Source organism: Podarcis raffonei, chromosome 12 (genome assembly GCF_027172205.1).
Source record: "Podarcis raffonei isolate rPodRaf1 chromosome 12, rPodRaf1.pri, whole genome shotgun sequence".
Taxonomy (NCBI): domain Eukaryota; kingdom Metazoa; phylum Chordata; class Lepidosauria; order Squamata; family Lacertidae; genus Podarcis; species Podarcis raffonei.
Window position 1 is genome coordinate 61344530 of NC_070613.1, and position 23611 is coordinate 61368140.

Sequence of the window (23611 nt, forward strand, 5' to 3'; positions counted from 1 at the left end):
TTAGATCTGGTCCTAACCAATGTTGATGACCTGGTTAGTGGGGTAGAAGTGGAAGGATCATTAGGCGCGAGTGATCATGTTCTTCTGAAGTTTACTATACAGCGGAAAGGAGCAGCCAAGCATACTAGGACTCAATTTCTCGACTTTAAGAAAGCCGACTTCATAAAACTTAGGGAAGTGCTGGGTGAGATCCCATGGACAGTAATACTAAAAGGAAAGGGAGTTCATGATGGCTGGGAGTTTGTTAAGAGGGAGATAGTAAAAGCACAACTTCAGGCAATACCAATGAGACGGAAACATGGAAGGTGCCTAAAGAAGCCAGGGTGGCTATCTAAAGAACTTTTAACTGAGTTAAGATTAAAAAAGGATGTGTACAAAAAATGGAAAAGGGGGGAAACCACCAAAGAGGAATTCAAACAAATAGCCAGCACGTGTAGACACAAAGTCAGAAAAGCTAAAGCACAGAATGAACTCAGGCTTGCTAGAGAGGTTAAAAACAACAAAAAAGGCTTTTATGGGTATGTTCGTAGCAAAAGGAAGAACAAAGAAACAGTGGGGTCACTCAGAGGAGAAGATGGTGAAATGCAAACAGGGGACACAGAAAGGGCTGAACTCCTCAATGCCTTCTTTGCCTCAGTCTTCTCCGATAAAGAAAACAATGCCCGACCTGAAGAATTTGGAGCAAATGATTCAGCAGAGGAAACACAGCCCAGAATAACTAAGGAGATAGTACAAGAATACTTGGCTAGTCTAGATGTATTCAAGTCTCCAGGGCCAGATGAACTGCATCCAAGAGTATTAAAAGAACTGGCAGATGTGATCTCAGAACCACTGGCAGTCATCTTTGAGAATTCCTGGAGAACAGGCGAAGTCCCGGCAGACTGGAGGAGGGCAAATGTTGTCCCTATTTTCAAAAAGGGGAAAAGAGAGGACCCAAATAATTACCGCCCAGTCAGTCTGACATCAATACCAGGGAAGATTCTGGAGCAGATCATTAAGCAAACAGTCTGTGAGCACCTGGAAAGGAATGCTGTGATCACCAATAGTCAGCATGGATTTCTGAAAAATAAGTCATGTCAGACTAACCTGATCTCGTTTTTTGACAGAATTACAAGCCTGGTAGATGAAGGGAACGCAGTGGATGTAGCCTACCTTGATTTCAGCAAGGCATTTGACAAGGTGCCCCATGATATTCTTGTAAAGAAGCTGGTAAAATGCGGTCTTGACTATGCTACCACTCAGTGGATTTGTAACTGGCTGACTGACCGAACCCAAAGGGTGCTCATCAATGGTTCCTCTTCATCCTGGAGAAGAGTGACTAGTGGGGTGCCACAGGGTTCTGTCTTGGGCCCGGTCTTATTCAACATCTTTATCAACGACTTGGATGATGGACTCAAGGGCATCCTGATCAAATTTGCAGATGACACCAAACTGGGATGGGTGGCTAACACCCCAGAGGACAGGAACACACTTCAAAACGACCTTGACAGATTAGAGAACTGGGCCAAAACAAACAAGATGAATTTTAACAGGGAGAAATGTAAAGTATTGCACTTGGGCAAAAAAAATGAGAGGCACAAATACAAGATGGGTGACACCTGGCTTGAGAGCACTACATGTGAAAAGGATCTAGGAGTCTTGGTTGACCACAAACTTGACATGAGCCAACAGTGTGACGCGGCAGCTAAAAAAGCCAATGCAATTCTGGGCTGCATCAATAGGAGTATCGCATCTAGATCAAGGGAAGTAATAGTGCCACTGTATTCTGCTCTGGTCAGACCTCACCTGGAGTACTGTGTCCAGTTCTGGGCACCACAGTTCAAGAAGGACATTGACAAACTGGAACGTGTCCAGAGGAGGGCAACCAAAATGGTCAAAGGCCTGGAAACGATGCCTTATGAGGAACGGCTAAGGGAGCTGGGCATGTTTAGCCTGGAGAAGAGGAGGTTAAGGGGTGATATGATAGCCATGTTCAAATATATAAAAGGATGTCACATAGAGGAGGGAGAAAGGTTGTTTTCTGCTGCTCCAGAGAAGCGGACACGGAGCAATGGATCCAAACTACAAGAAAGAAGATTCCACCTAAACATTAGGAAGAACTTCCTGACAGTAAGAGCTGTTCGACAGTGGAATTTGCTGCCAAGGAGTGTGGTGGAGTCTCCTTCTTTGGAGGTCTTTAAGCAGAGGCTTGACAACCATATGTCAGGAGTGCTCTGATGGTGTTTCCTGCTTGGCAGGGGGTTGGACTCGATGGCCCTTGTGGTCTCTTCCAACTCTATGATTCTATGATTCTATGATTCTATATTAGTTCTAAGGTTAGCATTTGCCAATACTGCCCCATTTGGCTTTATCTGGCACTGATCTCCCACAAAGTTTACTTCAAAGCCCGCTTTTGCTAAGTCAGGAATACTCAGGAGATTGTTTTGCAAACTAGGCACACACAACACATTCCTGAATGTGTGTCCCAGCTGTGGGAACACAATCTCCCCCTCACAGACTATATTAGCTTTCTGGCCTGAGGCAAGACTTACATGGTTTTGTTGGAAGCCCTAGCATCAGTTAGCAATGCTTTTCTTTTACAAAAAGTTTGAGAAGCTCCGCTGTCCAGAACCCACAGCTCTTCATTTTCTTGGCCATCTGCAGACACCCAAGTGTTAGACTCTCTCTGCTGCCTCCTGTGCTTCTGCTGTTTTTGTTGTTTCCTCGGGCAGTCCCGAAGCAGATGTCCACTGGACTTGCAGCAAAAACACCTTTTTAGTTTGTTGACCACCAGCTGGTCTGCAGCAGCTCCTCCTGGTTGTTTCTCCGGCTCCTGACACCTCTGCTCTTCCCGGCTGTTCCCTCTGGGATGCTCCAACAGCTGGACTGAGGTGATCTTTTGCTCTGAACGCCTGTTCTCCTCTGCATACAACCGTCCGGTAACGTATTCCAGAGTCAGCTTATCAGTCTCTACCGACTCGAGGGAATTGACCAGCATATCATAGCTGTCATCAAGGGAACTCAGGACTATAAAGACTTTGTCCTCTTCCCCCACAGGCCTCCCTCTTAAGACTAGCTCCTGGAAACAGCCTGTTAGGAATTTTATGTGGTTCACCAGGGAGTCTCCCGGTGTCTTCCGACACCGGTACGTTCTCCTGGTCAGTGTTATCAGCGAGCCAGCTGTCTCTCGCACATGGACAGCCTTGAGCGCATTCCACGCCTCACTTGCTGTCACCTTATCAGCTACATAGATTAGCTGGCTGTCGTCCACTCCAAGGATGATCGTAGCCAAGGCTTTCTCATCCTTTTCATCCTCCTCAGGGGGCTGCGGTGGATCTTCCACCACTTTCCACAGGCCCTCACACTTGAGGAAGTGTTGCATGCGGACTGACCAGATCCTGTAGTTTGTGGCCGTCAGCTTCTCCAGCAACACGCCAGCTCTGGACTGCTCCATCCCTGCAGCTCCCCTCCAGCACCCACGGCTAGATAACTGCCACCTGTACTCATGCGCAGCGGAAGCGTGCTGGGCCCATAACCCTGTCACGAATTCCTCGCGGCGCTTTTAGCAGAATGCTCAGAGTCCCAGGTTCTTTAGTGCAGTATTCATTATTGTGAGCTAAATATATATTTTTTTGGGGGGAATTTATTTGTCCTGTCTTCACGCTTTTTATGATGGAGGACCGCTGTAGTCAGCCCCAACGACACGTTCTCAAGATGGAGGGTGAGGGAACAGCTGCAGTCGCCTGTGGTTCCTGCGCAATGTTTGCCATCTTGCCAAAGGTTGCAGGCAGCTTTACCTGCAGCAATTGCATGTTGATTGCCCTCTTAAAAGACAAAGTCCAGCAACTGGAGGAACGTGTAGCTACGCTCCAAAGAATTAGAGAGCTGGAGCTCTTCTTGGAAGCAACAGAGCACACCGTCTCCACCAAGGAGGAGACAGGGGACTCCCCTGAGAAGGAGGCTAGTTCACCAACACAGGAGCCAGATATATGGAGAAACGTGACTCAAAGAAGTAGGAGGCCCAGGGTTCGCTCTGATTGTTTAGAAATACACAATCGCTTTGAGGTCCTCTCCCCTAGCATGGAAGACGAAGAGCAGACTCCATTTGAGGATCTCTCCCTCATTAACAGTCGATCAGGTATATGAAGACGAGCAGCAAAGTCAGCCCTCAGGGAATGTGCAGGCGACCTTGGAACGGACAGCTCACGGAAGAACCCCGACCAGACCTTAGAGGAGGCGTGTGGTGGTGATAGGGGATTCCCTACTGAGGGGAACAGAAGCAGTTATCTGTGGGCCTGACAAGATGTCTCGGGAAGTGTGCTGTCTCCCCGGGGCTAAGATCCAAGATGTAACTGAACGACTGCAAGGAATCATAAAACCCACTGACAAATGCCCCTTCCTCTTGGTTCATGTGGGAACCAATGACACTGCAAGCAATAGCCTCCAGAAGATCAAAAGAGATTACGAGGCTCTGGGCAGGAAATTGAAGCAATTAAATGCACAAATTGTCATCTCATCTGTCCTCCCAGTTGAACGACGTGGCCCAGGGAGAGAGGGAAAAATAGTGGAAGTGAACAACTGGCTTCGCAAATGGTGTAAACAGGAACGGTTTGGATTCTTAGATCACGGAATGCAGCTTCTTGAAGATGGACTTCTGGCAAGCGATGGGCTGCACCTCACAACGGTTGGGAGGAATGTTTTTGCAAAAAATCTCAGAAACCTCATCAGGAGGGCTTTAAACTGACTAATGTGGGGGAGGGAGACAGTGGTCCTGAAGGTAGGAGTCTATCAATTGATGAAGATGATCATCCAAATGTCATAGACCGAATGGAGCAAACAGCACGCAGACCTAGTGGTGGGAGGAAAAAATCCTTAAATAAGAGACACGGGGGAATGATTAATGGACTTCAATGTCTGTACACTAATGCGCAAAGCATGGGAAATAAACAAGATGAGCTTGAGCTCTTGGTGCAGCAAACTAAATATGACATAATAGGAATCACTGAAACCTGGTGGGATAAGTCCCACGATTGGAATGTAATAATGGAGGGATACAATCTATTTCAGAGGAACAGACCAGACAAGAAAGGAGGAGGAGTGTCAGGGATGTGTATACCTGTGAAGAGATCCAAGATTTAGAACCTCAAAGCCAAAGTGAGAGCATTTGGGTCAAAATAAAGGGAGAGAGGAATAACAGTGACCTCATTGTGGGAGTTTACTATAGATCCCCAAGCCAAACAGAGGACATAGATGATGCCTTCCTGGAACAGATGGCCAAGCATGCAAAAGGAAGGGAGATAGTAGTAATGGGGGACTTCAATTACCCGGATATTTGTTGGATGTCAAACTCAGCCAAGAGCATAAGGTCAAACAGATTCCTCACTGGCCTTGCAGACAACTTCATTGTCCAGAAAGTGGGAGAAGCAACAAGAGGAACAGCCATTTTAGATCTGGTCCTAACCAATGTTGATGACCTGGTTAGTGGGGTAGAAGTGGAAGGATCATTAGGCGCGAGTGATCATGTTCTTCTGAAGTTTACTATACAGCGGAAAGGAGCAGCCAAGCATACTAGGACACAATTTCTCGACTTTAAGAAAGCCGACTTCATAAAACTTAGGGAAGTGCTGGGTGAGATCCCATGGACAGTAATACTAAAAGGAAAGGGAGTTCATGATGGCTGGGAGTTTGTTAAGAGGGAGATAGTAAAAGCACAACTTCAGGCAATACCAATGAGACGGAAACATGGAAGGTGCCTAAAGAAGCCAGGGTGGCTATCTAAAGAACTTTTAACTGAGTTAAGATTAAAAAAGGATGTGTACAAAAAATGGAAAAGGGGGGAAACCACCAAAGAGGAATTCAAACAAATAGCCAGCACGTGTAGACACAAAGTCAGAAAAGCTAAAGCACAGAATGAACTCAGGCTTGCTAGAGAGGTTAAAAGCAACAAAAAAGGCTTTTATGGGTATGTTCGTAGCAAAAGGAAGAACAAAGAAACAGTGGGGTCACTCAGAGGAGAAGATGGTGAAATGCAACCAGGGGACACAGAAAGGGCTGAACTCCTCAATGCCTTCTTTGCCTCAGTCTTCTCCGATAAAGAAAACAATGCCCGACCTGAAGAATTTGGAGCAAATGATTCAGCAGAGGAAACACAGCCCAGAATAACTAAGGAGATAGTACAAGAATACTTGGCTAGTCTAGATGTATTCAAGTCTCCAGGGCCAGATGAACTGCATCCAAGAGTATTAAAAGAACTGGCAGATGTGATCTCAGAACCACTGGCAGTCATCTTTGAGAATTCCTGGAGAACAGGCGAAGTCCCAGCAGACTGGAGGAGGGCAAATGTTGTCCCTATTTTCAAAAAGGGCAAAAGAGAGGACCCAAATAATTACCGCCCAGTCAGTCTGACATCAATACCAGGGAAGATTCTGGAGCAGATCATTAAGCAAACAGTCTGTGAGCACCTAGAAAGGAATGCTGTGATCACCAATAGTCAGCATGGATTTCTGAAAAATAAGTCATGTCAGACTAACCTGATCTCGTTTTTTGACAGAATTACAACCCTGGTAGATGAAGGGAACGCAGTGGATGTAGCCTACCTTGATTTCAGCAAGGCATTTGACAAGGTGCCCCATGATATTCTTGTAAAGAAGCTGGTAAAATGCGGTCTTGACTATGCTACCACTCAGTGGATTTGTAACTGGCTGACTGACCGAACCCAAAGGGTGCTCATCAATGGTTCCTCTTCATCCTGGAGAAGAGTGACCAGTGGGGTGCCACAGGGTTCTGTCTTGGGCCCGGTCTTATTCAACATCTTTATCAACGACTTGGATGATGGACTCAAGGGCATCCTGATCAAATTTGCAGATGACACCAAACTGGGAGGGGTGGCTAACACCCCAGAGGACAGGATCACACTTCAAAACGACCTTGACAGATTAGAGAACTGGGCCAAAACAAACAAGATGAATTTTAACAGGGAGAAATGTAAAGTATTGCACTTGGGCAAAAATATGAGAGGCACAAATACAAGATGGGTGACACCTGGCTTGAGAGCAGTACATGTGAAAAGGATCTAGGAGTCTTGGTTAACCACAAACTTGACATGAGCCAACAGTGTGACACGGCAGCTAAAAAAGCCAATGCAATTCTGGGCTGCATCAATAGGAATATAGCATCTAGATCAAGGGAAGTAATAGTGCCACTGTATTCTGCTCTGGTCAGACCTCACCTGGAGTACTGGGTCCAGTTCTGGGCACCACAGTTCAAGAAGGACACTGACAAACTGGAACGTGTCCAGAGGAGGGCAACCAAAATGGTCAAAGGCCTGGAAACGATGCCTTATGAGGAACGGCTAAGGGAGCTGGGCATGTTTAGCCTGGAGAAGAGGAGGTTAAGGGGTGATATGATAGCCATGTTCAAATATATAAAAGGATGTCACATAGAGGAGGGAGAAAGGTTGTTTTCTGCTGCTCCAGAGAAGCGGACACGGAGCAATGGATCCAAACTACAAGAAAGAAGATTCCACCTAAACATGAGGAAGAACTTCCTGACAGTAAGAGCTGTTCGACAGTGGAATTTGCTGCCAAGGAGTGTGGTGGAGTCTCCTTCTTTGGAGGTCTTTAAGCAGAGGCTTGACAACCATATGTCAGGAGTGCTCTGATGGTGTTTCCTGCTTGGCAGGGGGTTGGACTCGATGGCCCTTGTGGTCTCTTCCAACTCTAGGATTCTATGATTCTATGATTCTATGATATATACAAATATCTACAGAAGCAGTTCATATAATCAGACAGAGTACCTGCGCCTTGAGGCAAAAGAAGACTCCACACTCATCTACACCACTCCACTACTATTGGACAGGCTTTCCTTTTAAACCGGTGACAGCCAATCACATTACTGTGGGGTGCCACAAAAGAGAACACCCTCTCCCAATTTCAGTCGTGGAGGGAGGGTGGGGAAACCCGTAAGAGGCTGCGGGTGCAGATATTAGTTCTCTTAAAAAGCGGGAAGAGCCTAGGGTCAGCGTATCTAGGACAAAAGTGTGTCATGAGAATGAAAGACAAGGCTGCTGGGTTAGACCAGCAGCCTGCACAGTCCAGCATCCTTATCTCACAGAGACCAACCAGATGCCCATGGGAAACTGGAAAGCAGAATTCGAACACAGAGCCCTCTCCCCTTCCTGTGGTTTCCAGCAACTGGTATTCAGAAGCATTCCTGCCTCCAACAGTGGAGGCAGAGCAATTAGGACATGCTGAACTTGTCAACTTTCAAATTCCCCAAATGAGGAGTACTAAAGAGTTGTAATAGGGACGCGGGTGGCGCTGTGGGTTAAACCACTGTGCCGCTTGGGCTTGCCAATCGGAAGGTTGGCGGTTCGAATCCCTGCGACGGGGTGAGCTCCTGTTGTTCGGTCCCAGCTCCTACACACCTAGCAGTTCAAAAGCACACAGTGCAAGTAAATAATAATAATAATAATAATAATAATAATAATAATAATAATAATAATAATTTATTTATATCCCACCCTCCCCAGCCGAAGCCAGTACTGCTCCGGCTGGAAGGTAAACGGCGTTTCCGTGTGCTGCTCTGGTTTCGCCAGAAGCGGCTTAGTCATGCTGGCCACATGACCTGGAGAAACTGTCTGTGGAAGCAAACAAATGCCGGCTCCCTCGGCCTTAAAGCGAGATGAGTTTTAAGCCCAGAGTCGTTTGCGACTGGACTTATTTGTCAGGGGTCCCTTTACCTTTACCTTTAAAGAGTTGTAACATGACTTGGGAATTCAGAAGATGTGTAAAATTGCATACAAATCATTAAAACAATTGCCTAGTACTTGCAATCTATTATTATTATTCAGTATTACCCGACATTTTCAGACGGTAAAATTGAAATTCTTTGGTTTTCCAAAAGCAGTTGATGTAGCTGGTGGGGTCTCCTCCCTGTGACTCACCCAAACCTTCCCCAACCCTTAGAACGCCCTCTATAGATACTATGGACTCAAGCTGCGGGATTCCAGGAGCGCAGAGACAGTCCACCAGTACCTGCACTTACTCCTGACGTTGCCTCTCGAAGAGGAAGCAGACAGAGAGGTGAGTGAAAGTGTGGGATGTTAGGGGGGAGAAGAGCCAGCGGGACTGGGACTGTGCTCACACGGAGACTCTCCACCTCCAGCCGTGTCCTGGAAGAGCCTCCTCCTTCTGAACCCTCCTGCTTCAAGCGCCTCCCCAGGCTGCTCCCCAGTGTCCCACCACCACAATCCAGGGTCCCCCACTCTTATTCATCCAGCCAGTCCCTGACATTACCCCACAGACCCCACCAGCCCTCTGTCCTGATTTCTGCTCATGACCTTCCTTCCTCCAAGGATTTCGTGCCCACCCAGTCACCCCCTCAAAGCCTCTTACAGGAGGAACCGCTTTTCAGCATTCAACATATCTGGGGCAGATTTGTTTAGTTTTGGGTTAGAGCAGAGCAGCCAACAAGTGGCTCTCAATGCCTTTCTTGGCAGCCCTCAGCAACCTTGGAGGCACCCCTACACACCTGTAGGCCTTGCATCACCTTCCTAAAGCTGGGTAAGGAGGTGATGGGCTTGGGGAAGGAGGCAGGTGTGATCTGTCAGGGTCCTAGAGTCCTCAGTTAGCTCTTTCCCACCTTTGGCAAGAAGGTGGGAAGGCGCTAGGTCCCACCAGAGCCTCGTGCCTCCTTCCCAAAACCCAGCGCCTCACCTGCCTACCTTTGGGAAGGCAGCATGCGGGCCGGGTGTGTGTGTCAAATTTTGGCCTTGCTCCCCTCTCCCACACGACAAGTCAGTGTGCGGCCCACAGGTTCTATGCTGAACTACTCTTGTGGCCCGCTTGGTATGAGATATTGGAGCACCCTGGTTTAGATGGTGCATATTTCTGCTCTGGCACCTTTGGGTGAGGGGTGGATTACAAATACTTCCAGGGAATAAATGATGCATTTTAATGTAGTTGGGTGTTTAATGAAGCCAAGAACTGTATCACAAGATTCGAAAATGTCAGAATGCAAGGCATCCTTGCATTGCAAGCTGCACATGAGTCTGGGAGGTGTGGTCTGGTCAGTTCACATCAGAATCCACAGAAATATCGTTCTTCAAACCACCCCTATTATTATCCGGGATGAAAGGATCTGTTCAAATTGGTTCTCTAAGTGTCTCATTTCTCCATTCTTAAATTTGGTTCCCCACATTTTGCAGCAATCTGCTTACAGAATCACATTTATCCTCCATCCCTCATGATCAGCTTAGCTTAATGGTTGCCATCAATTTCATTTTAATTGATTTTAATTAACTTTTATAATGAAATGTTTTTAGAATGTTGTACTATTTTATTGTTGTTAGCTGCCCTGAGCCCGGCTTTGGCTGGGGAGGGCGGGATATAAATAAAATTTTTTTTTATTATTATTATCACTAATTGCAATCAAGAAAACAACATTTTTGACGTGCCTCATTCTCCCTAGGGAATTTCTGAGGCTATTGGTGTGGCTTCAAGCACCCATATTTCCCAGGCGCTGATGGCAGTGCGGGATTTTGGCCGCGCAGCCATTGCAAGGAAGACAGAGACGTCTGAGGTAAGGGTGTGAAGTGAGGAAAGAGCGCAGCAAGAGTGTAGGTCAGCCATCCCCAGCCTGGTGCCCCTTCCCCATCCGTGTGTTTTGAATTGGAACTCCCATCAGCCCCTGACAGCATGGCCAATGGTTAGACAAAGGTCCTGGCAAATTGGATCCTTAGCGGCTATTTACATCCACACCAAAGCACGTGAAGCAGCCTGTGGGTTCCTCTGATCTAGTAAAACAGAGCTGTGTTGGAAAAGAACGAATCCTGCCCCATTTCCAAATATGCTCTTTTTCAAGGGATGGGATCCTTACCATTCCAAAAAGGCAATTGGATCTGCTCATCCTCTCAGTATGGAAGCCAGACAGCTTCCTCTGTGGGTATGTCTCAGTCATCCTTCTGAAGTGGGCTCCAGCAGTCCTGTCTCTGTGGCTCCAGATCCTAGATCTGATCTGATCCCTTGGCTCAGTCAGTCAGTCAAACGGATTCGTTAGAAACCATTGGTCATCCCCCAAAGTACGCTGACCCCTGTTTTTAGGTTGGTTGTCAGATGGTTGGTTGGCATTTCTTCAATAGTGGAAGCTAATGGGGGACCCCCAAGGGTCATCTAGCCCAACCCCCTCCGATGCAGGAATCTCAGCTCAAGCATCCCTGAGAGATGGCCATCCAACCTCCAATGAAGGAGAGTCCACAACCTCCCAAGGGAGAGTGTTCTGCTGTCAGAAAGCTTTGAATGAAGAACCTCTTAGAGTTTGGAAGAGGGGACACCTCTCCAACTGAGGGGAGGGAGCAGAACCCAAGAGAGCAGGCAGGCGGCAGGCTGGGAGAGGCAGAGAGAAAGAGGGGAGAGGTTTCAGCTGCATCCCGGGGCAGGGCAGCTGCCCAAGTTGCTCTCGTGCAAGGGTTCTTCTGCCTTACGGGAGTGCCTGCTGGCCCCATTCAACTATGTTCTAGAGCAGACCCATTGAATTTAATGAAGATGACTAAGTTAGGCCCATTCATTTCGACAGGTCTACTTGAAGCAAAGCATAGTTGAGTGTCACTCTCTGTGTTCACCTCCATGTATTCGTTAATTAAGCGAATTATTACAAAGGCATAGTAACTGCGTGCGGATCTAACAGTTCCATAACCTGAGGGGGCCTTGGGGTCATGTGCCCCCGACTCTCCAATTCTCCAACCCAGCTGGAAGGAGATCAGAACCTTTTCCTTCCACTTTCAGTTAACTTCCCTCAAGCTTCTGGTCTCCGTTTTGCAACTGTGCTAGAGGAGAAGGGAGCAGGAGCCGATGAGTCCAAGGCTCATTCACACAATAATAAACCATAGTTTATCACAGAGGTAACCAAAATGGGGCCCTTCAGATGCTACAGACTGCAACTCCCATCCCTCCTGACCACTGGCCATGCTGGCTGAGGCTGATGGGAGCTAGAGGCCAACCTATGTTGATGCCCTCTGGTTTATTGTTACATCTGAACGCAGTCCTGAACTCTCTTGTGCTCTGCCATCCAAGAGAAATGAAACCCAGGAGTGTGGTACCCCTGGATTTTTGCTGTGAGTTGGGAAATGACCAAGGAAATTTCCCAACCCTCACTATGGAGAAGATGAGCAGATCCACCCGGTTCATTTTAATTTTAAAAAAGCAGCTCCCATGGAAAAGAGCACCAGTGGTCAGTCTACCCTACACTGTCCTGCACTTCCTCCCTGGTTGACTGACCGAACCCAAAGAGAACACCTTCATGGTTCCTCGTCATCCTGGGGAAAAAGTGACCAGTGGGGTGTCACAGGGTTCTGTCCTGGGCCCGTTGTTGTTCCACGTTTTTTTAAAATAAATGACTTGGATGAAGGAATTGAGGGGATGCTCATCAAATTTGCAGATGACACCAAACTGGGAAGGGTAGCCAATGCCACAGAAGACAGAATCGGGATTCAAGATAACCTTAACAGATTGGAGAACTGGGCCCAAACTAACAAAATGAAATTCAATAGGGTCAAATGTCAGGCTCTACATTTAGGCAGGAAGAACCCGATGCACATATATAGGGTGGTGGAGCCCTGGCTTGCCAGCAGTTTGAGTTTCCTGGAGGAAAAAAAAATACAAAATTTGTAAGTCTGCACAACAACTTGTTGTTGTTGCTTAGTCGTTTAGTCGTGTCCGACTCTTCGTGACCCCCTGGACCAGAGCACACCAGGCACTCCTGTCTTCCACTGCCTCCCGCAGCTTGGTCAAACTCATGCTGGTAGCTTAGAGAATCATAGAATCATAGAATCATAGAATCATAGAGTTGGAAGAGACCACAAGGGCCATCGAGTCCAACCCCCTGCCAAGCAGGAAACACCATCAAGGCACTCCTGACATATGGTTGTCAAGCCTCTGCTTAAAGACCTCCAAAGAAGGAGACTCCACCACACTCCTTGGCAGCAAATTCCACTGTCGAACAGCTCTTACTGTCAGGAAGTTCTTCCTCATGTTTAGGTGGAATCTTCTTTCTTGTAGTTTGGATCCATTGCTCCGTGTCCGCTTCTCTGGGGCAGCAGAAAACAACCTTTCTCCCTCCTCTATGTGACATCCTTTTATATATTTGAACATGGCTATCATATCACCCCTTAACCTCCTCTTCTCCAGGCTAAACATGCCCAGCTCCCTTAGCCGTTCCTCATAAGGCATCGTTTCCAGGCCTTTGACCATTTTGGTTGCCCTCCTCTGGACACGTTCCAGTTTGTCAGTGTCCTTCTTGAACTGTGGTGCCCAGAACTGGACACAGTACTCCAGGTGAGGTCTGACCAGAGCAGAATACAGTGGCACTATTACTTCCCTTGATCTAGATGCTATACTCCTATTGATGCAGCCCAGAATTGCATTGGCTTTTTTAGCTGCCGCGTCACACTGTTGGCTCATGTCAAGTTTGTGGTCCACCAAGACTCCTAGATCCTTTTCACATGTACTGCTCTCAAGCCAGGTGTCACCCATCTTGTATTTGTGCCTCTCCTTTTTTTTGCCCAAGTGCAGTACTTTACATTTCTCCCTGTTAAAATTCATCTTGTTTGTTTTGGCCCAGTTCTCTAAACTGTCAAGGTCGTTTTGAAGTGTGATCCTGTCCTCTGGGGTGTTAGCCACCCCTCCCAGTTTGGTGTCATCTGCAAATTTGATCAGGATGCCCTTGAGTCCATCATCCAAGTCATTGATAAAGATGTTGAATAAGACCGGGCCCAAGACAGAACCCTGTGGCACCCCACTGGTCACTCTTCTCCAGGATGAAGAGGAACCATTGATGAGCACCCTTTGGGTTCGGTCAGTCAGCCAGTTACAAATCCACTGAGTGGTAGCATAGTCAAGACCGCATTTTACCAGCTTCTTTACAAGAATATCATGGGGCACCTTGTCAAATGCCTTGCTGAAATCAAGGTAGGCTACATCCACTGCGTTCCCTTCATCTACCAGGGTTGTAATTCTGTCAAAAAACGAGATCAGGTTAGTCTGACATGACTTATTTTTCAGAAATCCATGCTGACTATTGGTGATCACAGCATTCCTTTCTAGGTGCTCACAGACTGTTTGCTTAATGATCTGCTCCAGAATCTTCCCTGGTATTGATGTCAGACTGACTGGGCGGTAATTATTTGGGTCCTCTCTTTTGCCCTTTTTGAAAATAGGGACAACATTTGCCCTCCTCCAGTCTGCTGGGACTTCGCCTGTTCTCCAGGAATTCTCAAAGATGACTGCCAGTGGTTCTGAGATCACATCTGCCAGTTCTTTTAATACTCTTGGATGCAGTTCATCTGGCCCTGGAGACTTGAATACATCTAGACTAGCCAAGTATTCTTGTACTATCTCCTTAGTTATTCTGGGCTGTGTTTCCTCTGCTGAATCATTTGCTCCAAATTCTTCAGGTCGGGCATTGTTTTCTTTATCGGAGAAGACTGAGGCAAAGAAGGCATTGAGGAGTTCAGCCCTTTCTGTGTCCCCTGTTTGCATTTCACCATCTTCTCCTCTGAGTGACCCCACTGTTTCTTTGTTCTTCCTTTTGCTACGAACATACCCATAAAAGCCTTTTTTGTTGTTTTTAACCTCTCTAGCAAGCCTGAGTTCATTCTGTGCTTTAGCTTTTCTGACTTTGTGTCTACACGTGCTGGCTATTTGTTTGAATTCCTCTTTGATGGTTCCCCCCTTTTCCATTTTTTGTACACATCCTTTTTTAATCTTAACTCAGTTAAAAGTTCTTTAGATAGCCACCCTGGCTTCTTTAGGCACCTTCCATGTTTCCGTCTCATTGGTATTGCCTGAAGTTGTGCTTTTACTATCTCCCTCTTAACAAACTCCCAGCCATCATGAACTCCCTTTCCTTTTAGTATTACTGTCCATGGGATCTCACCCAGCACTTCCCTAAGTTTTATGAAGTCGGCTTTCTTAAAGTCAAGAAATTGAGTCCTAGTATGCTTGGCTGCTCCTTTCCGCTGTATAGTAAACTTCAGAAGAGCATGATCACTCGCGCCTAATGATCCTTCCACTTCTACCCCACTAACCAGGTCATCAACATTGGTTAGGACCAGATCTAAAATGGCTGTTCCTCTTGTTGCTTCTCCCACTTTCTGGACAATGAAGTTGTCTGCAAGGCCAGTGAGGAATCTGTTTGACCTTATGCTCTTGGCTGAGTTTGACATCCAACAAATATCCGAGTAATTGAAGTCCCCCATTACTACTATCTCCCTTCCTTTTGCATGCTTGGCCATCTGTTCCAGGAAGGCATCATCTATGTCCTCCGTTTGGCATGGGGATCTATAGTAAACTCCCACAATGAGGTCACTGTTATTCTTCTCTCCCTTTATTTTGACCCAAATGCTCTCACTTTGGCTTTGAGGTTCTAAATCTTGGATCTCTTTACAGGTATACACATCCCTGACATATAACGCCACTCCTCCTTTCTTGTCTGGTCTGTTTCTCTGAAATAGATTGTATCCCTCCATTATTACATTCCAATCGTGGGACTTATCCCACCAGATTTCAGTGATGCCTATTATGTCATATTTAGTTGGCTGTACCAAGAGTTCAAGCTCATCTTGTTTATTTCCCATGCTTTGCGCATTAGTGTACAGACATTGAAGTCCATTAATCATTCCCCCGTGTCTCTTATTTTAGGATTTTTTCCTCCCACCACTAGGTCTGCGTGCTGTTTGCACGCAGAGAGCTTGTCCCCTTCTCCTTGTGCCCTCCACCTTTCGCACAACAACTTACTGACTACTAAACTGACTTACTGACTACTAAACTGACTCAAGGGCATCCTGATCAAATTTGCAGATGACACCAAACTGGGAGGGGTAGCTAACACCCCAGAGGACAGGATCACACTTCAAAACGACCTTGACAGATTAGAGAACTGGGCCAAAACAAACAAGATGAATTTTAACAGGGAGAAATGTAAAGTATTGCACTTGGGCAAAAAAAAGGAGAGGCACAAATACAAGATGGGTGACACCTGGCTTGAGAGCACTACATGTGAAAAGGATCTAGGAGTCTTGGTGGACCACAAACTTGACATGAGCCAACAGTGTGACGCGGCAGCTAAAAAAGCCAATGCAATTCTGGGCTGCATCAATAGGAGTATAGCATCTAGATCAAGGGAAGTAATAGTGCCACTGTATTCTGCTCTGGTCAGACCTCACCTGGAGTACTGTGTCCAGTTCTGGGCACCACAGTTCAAGAAGGACACTGACAAACTGGAACATGTCCAGAGGAGGGCAACCAAAATGGTCAAAGGCCTGGAAACGATGCCTTATGAGGAACGGCTAAGGGAGCTGGGCATGTTTAGCCTGGAGAAGAGGAGGTTAAGGGGTGATATGATAGCCATGTTCAAATATATAAAAGGATGTCACATAGAGGAGGGAGAAAGGTTGTTTTCTGCTGCTCCAGAGAAGCGGACACGGAGCAATGGATCCAAACTACAAGAAAGAAGATTCCACCTAAACATGAGGAAGAACTTCCTGACAGTAAGAGCTGTTCGACAGTGGAATTTGCTGCCAAGGAGTGTGGTGGAGTCTCCTTCTTTGGAGGTCTTTAAGCAGAGGCTTGACAACCATATGTCAGGAGTGCTCTGATGGTGTTTCCTGCTTGGCAGGGGGTTGGACTCGATGGCCCTTGTGGTCTCTTCCAACTCTAGGATTCTATGATTCTATGAATATTTTCCCAGCTGCTAAAAGGTCCCAACTAAATGGTGATTTGTCTCCAATTGCACTTAAGGTTCCCAAACTCACTTTCCCCATCCTTTCCCTCCAGAATACTAGCAAGACGAATGCCAGTATCACCGTCATCCTTTGCTGCGGGCAAATGGCATTCGGGGCACGGCAGGATGATCTCCCCTTTTTTATAGACGTCCTCACAGAGGAGCTCCTCTTCCAATTCCAGAACAGCAGGAAGGTATGGCTCTGATTATCACACGGACTCCTGTTGTTTGTTCTCTCAGCTATACCATACTTTTCCGTGTATAAGACGAGGTGTTTTTTATTATTATTAAAAAATGATGTTTAAAAATGAGGGTCATCTTATACACAGATAGTGCATAGGGGGACGTGGGATTGGTTGCCGCTGCAAGCCGGAGATAGTCAGCGGCTATTGTGCATGTTATTGGTGGCTGCGGCAAGGGGTGGTGTTGACTGGCTGTCGCTGCGGCAATTGGGAAGGCGATTGGCGGTTTCTGCCGGCGAGGGACAGACAATAGGTGGGTTTTGTGACGTGTGTGAGTGGCAGCATAGGTCCAGCAGGTGAGCAATATTTGGAATCCCCTCCCCCAAATAGCTGAACAACTGTGGGTGATCCTCCCTCCCAAAAGCTCAGCAACTCTGGGCAATCCTTCCCCCATTTTCTTAATTTGGAGTCCCCCAAAATAGGGGGTGTCTTATACACGAAAAAATACGGTATATCCTGCCTTTCTCCTGTCATACGACTCCATTTCCCCCGTGGTCACCATCCAGGCACTGAGCAGACCTCCTGAGCTCCGTCAAGGTCCTTGCACCACATGCCTTCAGACTGTGCCCTAGGGCAGGGTCTCTGGCTTCATCCACCGAAGGGTTGTAGACTGGGGTGTATACTGACTCCACCCTTAGGACCAGATGGGGCACTACAGTGGTACCTTGGTTCTCAAACTTAATCCATTCTGAAACCAAAGCGTTCCAAACCAAGGCACGCTTTCCCATAGAAAGTAATGCAAAATGGATTAATTCTTTCCAGACTTTTTTAAAACAAACCCTAAAACAGCAATTTACCATGAATTTAACCATCTAACAAGACCATTTCTGGGTTAGGGTTAATTTTTGGATTGGGTTAGTGTTAGGGTAAGGATTAGAATTAGGGTTAGGGTCAGTGTGGCTTTATGTTTCCTTGTGATTTTGATTCAAACTCAATTTTATAAAATCCCTTCTCCTTTCAGAACCAGGCTTTGAAGAAGAGCTTTATGAAGGCAGCAACTCTAACAACCAAGGCGCTTGTGCAATCGAATGTGGGATATGTCACCTTCCCCCACAAAGACGAGCTCACCTTCTGCATCATAGTGAGTAAAAAGAAAAAGAAAAAAAGAGGGGGAATCTCCTGGGGTTTATTTTCAGAGCGTTTTTTCTTAAAAATAGCTGTGTAGGTCTAGCTCTGGGTTGCATGTTCTGACCATCTGGCCCCAAACCATTTCTGGGTGGTCACGTTCTGCTCCAACTCAAGTTTCCAAACCCTCTAGAAAGGCAGCCCTACATTGTGGCAACCTCAGCAGGATGTCACCAGCGCCTAAGTAAAAGAGGCTAGGTTCTCCCAGGAGGAGAGGGTTGTCGATGGCTCCCAGCCATGATTGCTATGTTCTACCTCCACAGAGGAAGGAAGCAATGTTTCTGAATATAGTTGCTGGAAGCCACAGGTGGGGAGAGGGCTCTTGGGCTCATGGTCTGCTCCCTGGTTTCTCACAGACGTCTGGTTGGCCACTGTGAGAATGCTGTGAGGATGCTGGACTAGATGGGCCCTTGGCCTGGTCCAGAAGGCTGATCTTATGCTGTTCTTATGTGGTAGAGCTCTGCCCAGGAGAAAAAGGGAATCATAGAATCATAGAGTTGGAAGAGACCACAAGGGCCATCGAGTCCAACCCCCTGCCAAGCAGGAAACACCATCAGAGCACTCCTGACATATGGTTGTCAAGCCTCTGCTTAAAGACCTCCAAAGAAGGAGACTCCACCACACTCCTTGGCAGCAAATTCCACTGTCGAACAGCTCTTACTGTCAGGAAGTTCTTCCTCATGTTTAGGTGGAATCTTCTTTCTTGTAGTTTGGATCCATTGCTCCGTGTCCGCTTCTCTGGAGCAGCAGAAAACAACCTTTCTCCCTCCTCTATGTGACATCCTTTTATATATTTGAACATGGCTATCATATCACCTCTTAACCTCCTCTTCTCCAGGCTAAACATGCCCAGCTCCCTTAGCCATTCCTCATAAGGCATCGTTTCCAGGCCTTTGACCATTTTGGTTGCCCTCCTCTGGACACGTTCCAGTTTGTCAGTGTCCTTCTTATTCCCAGATCCAGGAAGCCCACTCTTCTCCTCTAGGAGGACCCACTTGCCAATTGCAAAGAAGTTGTCAAGTGGGCTGGATAGAGAGCACAACTCAGGGCTTGGTGTGGTGGTGGCAGGGATGGCGCCTCCAGTTCCCTGACATGCTGTGTGCTTCCCCACCACAGGAGGTTATCAAAGAGGAGCCGATGGCATCGCTCACCATATTACACCAAGCGATGGAAACTATCATTCGCATGACGTAAGTACGGCCAGACACAGTACATATTTCTTCACCAGGTTTATGGACTGCTGGGTGCTGATCCTTTCCTCTCCCCTTCTTTCTCTTTTCAGTGCCTTGAGACCACGCATGGACCCCCTGCTCCGGTCTCAGCTGCTACAAAAAACCATCAGGAAGGTCTTCCAATTGCCATCATTGCAGGTTACGAAGGTCAAAGCCGGGAGCTCTGTGCCAGCAACACAGAGCCAGGTGACTGGACCTTCTGCTTCTGGAGGAAAATGGGGTTGCCAGGTTAAAGCATTTGAGGGCAAAGAGTCTGAGCCGTGTAAGCTGCAAAGAATGCTGCCCGAGACACTTGACCCATCACAATGATGTAACAGCCAGAGACTTGGGGTGTATATTTTTGATTTTAATCACGTTTCCATATTTATTGCATTTCACCTTTGGCTAAAATGCATCCACAAATGATTCCTGCATGCCTGCATTTTGTGACTCTCATGCCTCCCTCCTACGCTGCATTTAATTTTATTTGTTTGCTTGTTTGTTTATATGCTGCCCATCTGACTGGGTTACTCTAGCCACTCTGGGCGGCTTCCAACAAATTAAAACACAGCCAGACATCAAATATTTAAAACTTCCCTATGCAGGGCTGCCTTCAGATGTCTTCAGATGGAAGTATAATGATGTATCTCTCTGACATCTGATAGGAGGGTGTTCCACGGGGTGGGCCCCACCACCAAGAAGGCCCTCTGCCTTGGAACACCCCAAGGAAGTTGAGCCCAGTGTGGAGTCCTGTATCTTTATATCACATGACCTGTAACCTTACATATATCAAGAAACGTTTGCTGTTTATGACTCTTTGTGTGCCTTGCTTGAAGCCCTGCATAAGCTTTGTTACGAATTTGGACTAGAAGGCTCCAGAGCATGTGGGATTTCCATGGGGGTCTTCAGCTTCTAAGTGCTTTTGCTTCTCTCCTTCCAGGACTGCTTTCAAGAGACCATCTACATCTGGCTCAACATGCTCACCAGCTTGCTGTCGGAGGCCCCCTCTCTGGAGACGCTGCAGGAGATATTAGTGGTAAGGGAGCCCCCAAGGTGTCAGAGCAGGGGGAAGCAGCAGCTTCCATGCTGGAGGACAGACCCTCTTGAAATGATTGCACGGGGGGCATCTGCGGCCAACTCGCTGGTTGTGGGTGCTGATGGTCAAGTGGGCCTCTGTTCTGCTAGCAATGCTTGTGCAAGGCACACAAGATATGTCCTCTGCTGATGGCGTATGGGGAAGGGCCGTGGCTTGGGGCAGAGCATCTGTCTTGCATGCCCAAGGTCCCCGGTTCAGTCCTCAGCATCTCCAGGTGGGGCTGGGAAAAGGCTCTCTGCCTGAAAGGCCAAAGGGCCAACTGCCAGTCCTCAGTACTTGTGGATCAATGGCTGGGCTTGGTCTAAGGATGCTTCCTGCATTCCATTGCTATGGCTGTGGTGAGGTGTATGTTGTATTGTTGTAATTATCACACACACAAACACACAAATGACAGATTGCAGGGCGGTTCACAACATAAAAATACACAATCAGAACAGAAAATGCATAATAAAACAAAAGCAACCCAAGAGCCAATTAATATCTAATTCTACTAATGCTTTTTTTTTAATGGCTTCTTTTTTCTGTGTCTTTAGTTGTTCTTGTTTTGTTTGTAAGCTGCCTCGAGTCCCTGTCTGGGAAAAAGGTGGGGTATTATTATTATTATTATTAATAATAATAATAATAATAATAATAATAATAATAATAATAATACAAATTGCAGCAAACTTTCTCCTTTACAAAACAACCCCTTTTTGCAATTTGTCCCCTCTATGAAGCTTTGTGAATTTGCAAACCTGGATTAAGGGTTGTCCTTCCATGTGATGACGATGATTTCTCTCTCGCAGCACACAAATGGCTGGATTGACTCCACAAAAATCAGTGAGAGGCAAAGAGCAGTCAAGACCACCAACGTACTCATGAAATATGTCTCCGAGCATTTGGACTTTGATGTGAGTGACCAAGGCTTAACGCTGCAATTTCAAATCGTATTGCGTTGGAAAGTTCAGGTGTGAACTAGATGAAAGCTGTATGGCATGGCCATCCCAGGGGAAGGTGCCAGCCAGTGCTATTTTTCTAGAAAAAGAGGTGCCAGGACTCACCATGAACTCACCTCCCTCATTCTCTTATAATGGCAATAGCGCCCACCTGAGAGGTGCCAGTGTTAGCTATTTGCAGTATAGTAGCACTGCAGAGAGCTTGCTGGGGAGACCATGCATTAAAAAGGGACTCAGAAATAACTAAACAAGGTTTTAATAACAAACACAAAAACTCCTTATACACTAAATACACCAACAACAAACCAGACCCAACCACCAACCCATCCCCCAGGGTAATGGGAGAGCTAGGTGCTGCTCCTTATATACTACACCCAAATGCTGACACAGCTTAATCAATACAACTCAGCACCTGCTGTGTTTCACAGCTGTAAAGCTGGGTCTCGTTATTTTGCTCTGGCCCTTGCTCTGGCCCCTTAAAGACATACACAACTGGTGGAACAATAATGAACCTTTACATTTAAAGAAACCATTCAACATTTCCCCTGCGGTTCATCATTGTGGAACAAAAACATAAAGCATATTTTGTACATGTCTTTCATGAGTAAGCTTTGGAAGTGCTTTTGTAAAAATGTCTGCAATTTGATTGTCACCTGGAACATATTGAAATACAATCATTTCATCAGCAATTAGTTTCTTTACAAACTGTAAACGTAACCTTAAGACTCTAGTGCGCTGCGTATTGGTCTCTGAACACAGGATAGCGAGTCCGCTCTGGGAATCAAGGTAAACTCTTACTGGTAGTGTTACTTTCATCTGTAGGTCTGCAAATACTTGCAGATACCATTCCACATCATGAGTGGCCTGAACGCATGCACATAATTCACTCTCTGTTGTGGAGAGACAAATAATGGTTTGTGTCTGGGACTTCCATTCAAATGGACAACCGTTATAACAAAACACCATACCAGACACATCCCTGCAATTATTTTGTTCCACTGCATGAGATGCATCGCAGAAAATTTCAAAACCTTTGTCAATACATGATGTAAACTGCAACCTATAATGTTTGGTATGTTTAAGGTACATTACCACTCTCTTAAGAGCAGAGAAACATTGCGTAGTGGGCTTTTCCACAAATTTTGCCAGAAAGTGAAAGGCATAAGTTATATCTGGTCTTGAGATTCTTTGAATGAAATTTAGCTTGCCTATAGCAGAACGATACAAAGTTTTGTTAGGAAATGGCTTATCTTCACCTGTAAAGGTGAAACCACACACCATAGGCGTTTCCTTCCCATTTGCATTTTCTTAAACCCATTTTGAATCAATAAGTCTCATATCTGGGGCTTGTGGTACAAGAGACCAGGTGTTATGCTCTTTTAAAGAAGCTATCTCAGAGTTCGTAGCTTTATACCAATTTACAGCTTGGTGCTTAGGTAAATTCTGAACATCATTGTAGCTTTTTGGCTCAAAAACCGCCTTATTGGCATACACAGTATTTAAATGTTCATCTGCAAAACATTGTGGCTTCTGTCTTTTTCTATCTGAATGTCTCAGTCCGGAAGGAGAGTCAGACTCCTCAGACTTAATGGGACTAAGTGAACTACTAGTTTCAGGTTGTAAATCATCATTGTCAGACTGAAGAGGTGCCTGTAGGCTAAGCTCACAGTCAGAAAACTCAAGAGAATCTAACCTCCCCTCGGGTGCCTGTGACTTTAAATCATCAAACAAATTATCAGATTCAACAGGCTTTTTGTCTTGTTCCATTAATTCAGAAGCACCATTTCCTGCTGCTGCTGCTGCTGCTGCTTCCTCTTCTTCCTCAGTGTCATTTATACCGTTAGTATCTTGGAAAACAGCAACGCCATTCCAATTTACAGTTTGTATCATGCTTCTGGTAATATGAAATTTGCCAGTTGCTGGTATGTAAATTCTGTACGCCCCCTGCTGGTAGCCCATTAATTTTCCCTGAACACTACGCTCACCCAATTTCTGCTTAGCGGGATAATGCATAATTATATCTGAATCCCAAATGCGTAGGTATTTCAGATTAGGGCGTTTTTTAAACAGCTTCTCATAGGGGGTTGTTAGGATATTTCCGTTCCACCTTAAACAGGGAGCAGGCTGTTGTTTGAGTCACAGTCTGCGTACTTCCGGCTCACAGGAAGTTTATGTTTTGTACATAGCTATTGTTTCTCTCTCTGTGCCTGAACACGCAGGCAAGCAGTCATGTTTTTTCTTTGTTCT

At 46.3% G+C, this 23611-nt stretch overlaps 1 protein-coding gene across 1 annotated transcript in view; it reads left to right on the top strand.

The window, feature by feature from the left end:
• LOC128398541 (uncharacterized) overlaps window positions 1-23611 on the top strand; it is a 73551-nt gene that overhangs the window by 28154 nt on the left and 21786 nt on the right. Inside the window, exons 4-11 of the mRNA XM_053359768.1 lie at window positions 8946-9062; window positions 10450-10560; window positions 16809-16949; window positions 17959-18078; window positions 19239-19312; window positions 19405-19540; window positions 20274-20369; window positions 21215-21319. Coding sequence (XP_053215743.1) covers window positions 8946-9062; window positions 10450-10560; window positions 16809-16949; window positions 17959-18078; window positions 19239-19312; window positions 19405-19540; window positions 20274-20369; window positions 21215-21319 — 900 coding nt within the window. The remainder of the gene's footprint in view (window positions 1-8945; window positions 9063-10449; window positions 10561-16808; window positions 16950-17958; window positions 18079-19238; window positions 19313-19404; window positions 19541-20273; window positions 20370-21214; window positions 21320-23611) is intronic.